Consider the following 8467-nt stretch of genomic DNA (forward strand, 5'->3'; position numbering starts at 1 on the left):
TTGGCTGTTGGGTGTCAACCTATGGTAAAATTGCTCAATGGCTTAAAGGAAGAATGTGTAATAAAAACCGTAATAGGAAATAATAATAATAATAATAATAATAATAATAATAATAATAATAACAATAATGTGACAATTAAGTAATAAATAAGTGACATACACGAACACACAACGTATTGACAAAATTAGCTTTTTAAAGTTTAAAAATGTCGAGCTCAATAATGTGTATTTATTTATTTACTTTTATCATATATATATATTTCAAAATATTATTGGTGTAGCCAGGATTTTATATTGGAGGGGGGGGGGGGGGGCAACTCATATTGGGTGGGGGTGTGTGTGTGTGGGGGGGGGGGGGACCTGCACTATGTATGTGTGTATGATTTTATAAAATTTAGTTTTAAAAAATCGATTGGGGGGAGGGGCATGGCCCTCTCGTTACGCCACTGCAAAATATCCTTCTATATTATAGGTACTGATTTCGCTGATTTTGATGACGAGGAGCCCATCTCGTCGGAGAAGCGGTTGATAAAGCGGTTACTGGACCGGTACCAGACACAGGGGCGGATAGGCCGGCCCGTCATCAACACCGCCGACAACATCACCGTCTACTTCGGCCTCTCGCTCATTCAGATACTCGACGTGGACGAGACGAACCAAGTCCTCAAAACTAACGTCTGGTTTCACTACGTGAGGCTTTTTGTTTGTTGTTGCTGGGTTGTTGTTGTTTTTGTGTGTGTATTGTTTTTTGCTGTTTGTTTGTTTGTTGTTGTTGTTTTTTTGTTTTTTTTTTTTTTTTGTTTGTTTGTTTTGTTTTGTTGTTTTGTTTTGTTGTTTGTTTTGGGGGTTTTTTTGGTGAGGGGTAAAATCGTTTAATATTTATTTGCAATGATATACTATAGGCCGTCCCATCCTCTTACAAAAAATGTTGTTTGTTTGTTTGTTTTTTGTTGTTGTTTGTTTTGTTTGTTTTTGTTGTTGTTGTTTTTTTTGTTTTTGTTGTTGTTTTTTTGTTGTTTTTGTGTGCTTTTTTTTTGGGGGGGGGGGTAAATAATTTCAGTTTGGTTTGAGGTAAAAATTTAAAGTAAAAGTGTTTTGGAAATAACAAACAAATACTATTTGTGTGTGCAATTTAGAAGATAACTGGCAGTAAATTTCATAGTATGAAAAAAGGCGTTTCCTGTGAGACGGACTATAGAACAATGGCCGTTACCGACCACTGTGTATTAAACTGCGTATGGACCATATGCGCAGACTACATGCATAGCGATTCAAAGCGACACTGGTCTACACACTAAAATGTATGACAAAACGGATGACTTCAATTTTCTAATAGTCAGTTTTCCCTCTACATCGAGCAATATACTTTTGGTTACTACATATCGCTACTTCTAAATTAAATTAGGACATGCACATTGTATTCATATTTGAAACAACACCATATCATTCTTGCACACACGTTTTATGGCAAACCTTTGGAGGTTATATCTACTAAATATGATGCATCACTGACTAAACTGATGGCTGATGCTATTCCATATTTCGAACTTGTGCATACGTTTTCATCGTTTTAGATGAAGTGACAAATGGCAGATGTGGTGGCAGTATTCATGGCGGGTGCTACCGGTGGGATAGGATATGCTCACCTTTCGCTAACACCTGTTATGACAGTGATTCATGAGTGCATGTCAACACAGCTGTACATATTCTAATGAGCTCTGTTCGGTGCTAGTTGTTTTATTTTATTTTGTAATATTGTCTGGAAGTGGCAGTCTTCTCTGTGGAGATGCAATAGGGGTGAAATCTCCAATAAAGGATATTCCCGGAAGGGTCTCTCCTCCTATAGACAAGGCACTAGATCGATATCCAACTGGAATAAGCCACTATTTCGTCAAATGCCCATTCGACTCTGTATTGTACAAAGATACGGAACTAACCATGCATTACGGTGTGGTCGTTCAGATTTACAAATGTATCGTTCTATTATCAAAATTATCATTTGTTTATAAAAAAATTACGAGGAATCAAGTAGTGTTAAAGAAATCCATGTTTCCAAATTATTTTATATCAGTTTTACATTTGGACGATTTACAAATAAATAACTTTATATGTAAATGTGTTAGAGTGTGTGTCAAATCAATGTTGGCAGAATGTCGAATAGTATACACGTATTTATTTCCCAGACTATATGATTGCTTTTTAGTTAATTATGTGTATCAGCTTAGTGGATACTAAAGGTTTTCTAATTGTTCCGCTGGGAAGGGCACGATGGGATGTACCGTTACGAAACAATCCAATTATAAAATGCATCACCTAGGATCGAAAGCCTGCTGCAACGAGATCGTGTAGGCAGGCAGAGGCTGCTTTAGTCGTTACTTTAATTTAAATTGTAATATTTGATCTCGTAAAAAATCATATGGCGGGATGTAGCTAAGTGATTAACCCTATACCTCAGGTGTGATTTGTACACTAAATACCATTTTATGTCTGCCCTGTCTATCGTAATGGGCATAATATTAAAGATCTGCTGTTGCCTTCCGGAAGAAGTAACTCTCTCTCTCTCTCTCTCTCTCTCTCTCTCTCTCTCTCTCTCTCTCTCTCTCTCTCTCTCTCTCTCTCTCTCTCTCTCTCTCGTCCAATGTCGAAATAATAATTATGTTACAAACAAATGAGCTGATGTATTAATATTTTGAATGTACTACTGGTTTAAGTGTTTTAATATTTTTGGGATAGCCACTGTACTTATAACCTTACACTGTATATATCAGTCAAGCATTCTGTATGGTTATCTCTAATACCCTCCTTTTTTGACTAAAAAAGAGTTGAAATACACTCTTTGATATTTTCAATACTTGTCCCAGTGGAACATAAAACGTGCATTGCCATTTTAAAATACGCCACACAGCTATAGTGTAGATATGGCAAATTCGCTTATTGTGTGATACTCAATATACGACAGAACGACGGGAATTAACGTTACTATATATAGCTCTATGCTGTTTTATATATATTTTATATTAAAACTCACGATATTAGGGTTGTACAATTTTCACGGTTTGTTGTTGAGGGTCATTCAAAGATTAAATAATAATGTTAGATTCATATTTTCTGTTATGCATTTTCGATTTGTGGCTTTATTTTGTGTGTGTGTGTGTGTGTGTGTGTTTGTGTGTGTGTGTGTTCCCCAACATTTTTTTTAACCGGCCTCGGTGGCGTCGTGGTTAGGCCATCGGTCTACAGGCTGGTAGGTACTGGGTTCGGATCCCAGTCGAGGCATGGGATTTTTAATCCAGATACCGACTACAAACCCTGAGTGAGTGCTCCGCAAGGCTCAGTGGGTAGGTGTAAACCACTTGCACCGACCAGTGATCCATAACTGGTTCAACAAAGGCCATGGTTTGTGCTATCCTGCCTGTGGGAAGCGCAAATAAAAGATCACTTGCTGCTAATCGGAAAGAGTAGCCCAAGTAGTGGCGACAGCGGGTTTGCTCTCAAAATCTGTGTGGTCCTTAATCATATGTCAGACGCCATATAACCGTAAATAAAATGTATTGAGTGCGTCATTAAATAAAACATTTCTTTCTTTTCTTTTCTTATCATCGAAGAAAACAGTAAAGTTCTATGGCCCTGTTAAACGACGTTTGGCTTTATCTGTCTGAGTCAGTGTTAAAAGAAACATTACGCTAATTATAGTAATATATAATTAATACAGAGTTGATAATTCGGCCGAATCACTTTTAGATTTGAATTATGCTTGCCATTTCTGAATGCGTGTGTTGCTAAACAGAACACTAGTATATTAGTATGTTGTTTAATGCTATTTATTGTACTCATTCTGTTGTGTTTATTCACAGAAATGGCAAGATATTTTACTACAGTGGAACACCACCGTCCATGATGATATACAAAGCATTCGAATTCCGTCCAACAAAATATGGCTACCTGATATTCTACTTTATAATTTGTAAGTCTCTGATGAAATATGGGGTTTTTCTTGCACTTGCTTCGGCTAACGATAGAATTTACGGGACTGAACTTATAAAGATTGTTTTTGTCATACACGAGTTTCACTACACATAATACATACACAGTGCTTAAACACCTGCATTTAGAGAGAGAAAAAACGGCTTTTTTAAATTCGACCAATGATTTTCAATAATTTAATCAACACTCGTAACCGCAATAAACACTAATAATTATAGAGAGCGGGTAGGGGTGGGGATCTAGCGTGTAGCACAAGACATTTACTGGGAGGTTCGGATCATTCTCCCCCAGAAAAAAACACCTAAAAATGAACGGGTGTGTGTGTGTGTGTGGGGGGGGTGGTGGTTCTGCGATCAAAACTCCTTCTGCACACGTGCCTCAATATCATACGGATCCGTTAAGAAAATTTTCGCTTTGTTAAAGTAAATTCATTTTAAAAATATAATCATAATGTTTTATTTAATGAATTTCATGTTAGTTATTACACAGTGTATAATGGTTTCGGCTAAAAACTTCTGTAATAGATTTTCAAATTTAGCCAATTAAAAGTGTTTCTTGAGTTAGAAATAGCACAAAATACATAGTATGTGAAGCAAACAAGATGATGTACCTCATAAAACCAGGATCAATGATTTCATGTCAAATCAACATAGCGCATCTCTCTCTCTCTCTCTCTCTCTCTCTCTCTCTCTCTCTCTCTCTCTCTCTCTCTCTCTCTCTCTCTGTGTGTGTGTGTGTGTGTGTGTCTGTGTGTGTGTGTTTTAGTAATATATACGTGATATAGAAACACCACACTTTAACCACACTTTTTCTTTTTCTACAGCGCTGACGACCGACTACGGGAACAGCGTGATGCCCTCGTGGTCGTTGCCAGCGACGGATGGCTGCTGTGGATGCCGCAGGCCATTCTGCGCAGCTCTTGTCTCTTCGACACCCTATACTTCCCATTTGACACTCAGTCGTGCAATCTCAAATTCGGTTCCTGGACCTACAACGGCAACAAGCTGGACATCAAGTTCGTCGGTCTGAAATCGCACGCCATGGACACGAGCGACTTCGTGCCCAGCAACGAGTGGGACATCATAGAGAACATGGGCATCCGCAACGTCAAGTTCTACTCGTGCTGCCCCGAGCCCTACCCGGACCTGACGTTCCACCTGACGCTGAAGCGGAAGATCGCTTTCTATACGTTCATTCTGGTGCTGCCCTGCGCCTTGCTGTCTCTGCTGACGCTCGTCATATTCTGGGTGCCGCCGGAGTCGCCCGCTAAACTGCAGCTAGGTATGTTTGGAATTACCACCCAAAACCCAATTCCTTTGTCCATTCCATGTGTATGTCCATGACTACCTGTCTGTCTCTCTATCTGTGTCTATGTTTCCTACTGTTTAATATGCAGACCTCTCTAAAGTTTTACGTCTCTAACATGTCACATGTCGATTTCGTGTTAAGGTCGACAATATTGTATAATTTATAAGTTGTGTCTACTAGCCTGACTCTGTCTGTCTGTCTGTTTCTCTCTCTCTCTCTCTCTCTCTCTCTCTCTCTCTCTCTCTCTCTCTCTCTCTCTCTCTCTCTCTCTCTCTCTCGATCACTCGCTCTCTCGACGCACTCAACACATTTTAATTACAGTTATATGACGTCGGTCACATGGATAAGGACCATATAGATTTGAGAGAAAACACGCTGTCGCCACGCAATGTGCTACTCTTTCCGATTTTTGTTTATTTTATACTTATGTTAGAGCTTTTATCCAATTAAGATTCACGGCACACAGCTCAGAACAGTGGTTAGTGGGTAGTGAGACTAAAGTCGGTGTAGTAGTCATATACCTACTCAATGAGTCGTTGAAACTCGTTATAGGTGGGCGTCGGTATGTGGCTGCGAACCCAGTATCTACCAACCTTGTATGTCCATTGGATTAACACTACACTACCTAGGTCGATTAGCTGCACGTCATGTTTTTATATGCAACATCCGATAGACAGGATAGTACATACCAAGGACTTTATTACCCCAGGTGTGAAGGACTGGCTGGAACGAGAAATATCCCCATTGGCCCACAGACGGAGATTGATAATAGACCGGCCGCGAAATAGTTCACTGGTCTACGTCCTGCCCTCAACTGTTTGTATGTCGTCATCTCATTGTGTTTTTCTTCCATCTCTGTCTGCCAGGGCTGTCCGCCAGTCTGTCTGACGAGATGTCTATCTCAGTGCATGTTTCTGTGTATATCTATCTCTGTTTATCTCGTTCAGTCACTTGCTCACAGTGTTTCCCTTTTCAGTCAGCTTTATTCAATATTCGCCGAACATTAACTCATGATAAACATTATCAACATGCACCAGGGCATGTAATCGTAGACAATTCATCAAGCAACTAATGCATGGTATCAGATATATTGTCAGTTATTTCTGTATGGCAAACATGACCATCAATCAAGTGCAACTATTAACTTCTGTAATAACCAAGCAGATGGACGATTTACATTGCAAATCAGAGTGTATCATATACAGTTATGGATTGTAAATGTTTAATGTTTTTTAAACTCGAAATGGAACATTTTCAGTTTTCTTTTACATACGATCCACCAAAAGAACTGTTTAAAGTTGCACTGAACCAAATGTTAACTTCTGTGTCATAGTTTGAACTGATGCTGTCACTGGCAGTGATGTGTGACTTTGTTTATTCGAGCAAATACCATTCAGGCTCGGATTCAATTAGGGGGGTTGTGTGTGGGTGTGTGTGTGGGGGGGGGGGGGGGGTACTGGGGGTCGAGAAAAGCGCGCTTTTATTTCTTTTTGTTTTGACTCCAGTTGTGTTGCAGATAGATTAAATGACAGGTGTCACATTTTTATGTAATGCCTGAGTCAAAATGAATGTGTTAATTTAATGTTTGTTAACATTATTGACAATAGAAAATGACTCTACAGCTGTTGGCGGGATGCGATCGTTTTCCTTTTCATTTGTTTTCTTCTTTTTCTCTGTTCCTCAAAATGCGCTATTTATAGAGAACATGTATTCTACATTGTTACATTCAAATTTAGTTCACTTGTCCAGCTCGTTAAATAATACTTCAGTGCTAGTGTTGAGTGCGTCGTTAAATAAAACATTCCCTTCAGTGCTAGTGATTCAGTATGACGTGCTAACGTCTCACTTCTGTAGTCATTAACGTTCACATCAGCCCCAAAGCTTGTTACATTTTCATTCAAACGAACAATTATTTTTTCCTTCAATAGTAGAGTATGTTTATGACTTACTTCAGTGATAGAGCTCGTTAAATCTTATTTTTAGTAAGACTATTCGAATTCATTCCATTTCAGCTTAGCAGGATTTTAAATGTACAATTTTACTTCAGTGGTATATTTTCCTCGAACAGTTGAGCTTGTTAATAGTTTGATTCAGTAGTGAAACTGAATACATATTACTTCAGTATTTGAATGTTAGTAAATCATACAATGTTGTTTTCCAGGTATGAGTGTATTTGTTGCGTTTTTCTTTCTACTCCTGGTCTTGGCGGACTCGACACCGAGAGCAGCTTCATCCATTCCACTCATTGGTAAGATTTTATATCATAGCAGGACAGTAATTATGTTTCACAGTTTTCTCGAAAAAAATCCCCCAGTAACTGATCAGTTAATTTCTTAAAATGTTTAACTAGTGATCTTGTCAATGCGGACACCAACATGTGGAAATAGTACAACTTGATGCAATTTCTTCCAGGCCCCGTGCTTACAAAACTGTTAGAATCTAGACTTAAGACTCTAAAAGAGTCAGAGACTTTCAAGGCTTTCATATTTGAGAGTAGCCTATAACGTTCTATAAGCACATGCCCAGATGTTTTCTTCTCACTTGGATTTTACCTGTGGCGTCACCAAAATGTGTGAATACTAGTAGTGTAACTTGACAACAATTACTGCATATACATGGCTGTTGCTTGTATCGACTGGAACCGAGTGTACATGTTCCACTGATCTATGGTATGTTTCAACTAAATAGTAAATCATACTAAGGACGTGTAGTATTTTGCAAACTTACGACGACCGATATGTGGTGCTTTTCAAATGTTATTGGATCAAAAGTTAAATTAATGCCAGATCGACACAGATAAGGAAGGAAGTAAATGTTTTAGTTAACGACGCACTCAAAACATTTTATTTACGGTTATATGGCGTCGAACATATGGTTAACGAACACACAGATATTGAGAGAGGAAACCCGCTGTCGCCACTTCATGGGCTACTCTTTTCGATTAGCAGCAAGGGATCTTTTATATGCACCATCCAACATACATGATAGCACATACCACGGCCTTTGATATACGAGTAATGGTGCACTGGCTGGAGCGAGAAATGGACATAGAGAGTTGCGAGTGTCAGATGATCCTCGGTGAAACGGAGTTCAAACTGTGAGTTTTGGCAGACGATATCCAGGATATCAGACCTTGCCTCGATTCAGGTTCCATATAGCCGTCTGGGACGATTGA

General features: G+C 38.9%; 1 protein-coding gene across 1 annotated transcript in view; it reads left to right on the top strand.

Moving 5' to 3' along the window:
* Positions 1-365: 365 nt before the first annotated feature.
* The window catches only part of LOC121380243 (neuronal acetylcholine receptor subunit alpha-7-like), a 14807-nt gene continuing 6705 nt past the window's right edge, over positions 366-8467 (top strand). Inside the window, exons 1-4 of the mRNA XM_041509072.1 lie at positions 366-690; positions 3855-3964; positions 4808-5265; positions 7454-7540. Of these exons, the coding sequence (XP_041365006.1) occupies positions 427-690; positions 3855-3964; positions 4808-5265; positions 7454-7540 (919 nt within the window). The 5' untranslated portion in view covers positions 366-426. The remainder of the gene's footprint in view (positions 691-3854; positions 3965-4807; positions 5266-7453; positions 7541-8467) is intronic.

This window comes from Gigantopelta aegis, chromosome 8, assembly GCF_016097555.1.
Source record: "Gigantopelta aegis isolate Gae_Host chromosome 8, Gae_host_genome, whole genome shotgun sequence".
NCBI classification, from domain to species: Eukaryota; Metazoa; Mollusca; class Gastropoda; order Neomphalida; family Peltospiridae; genus Gigantopelta; species Gigantopelta aegis.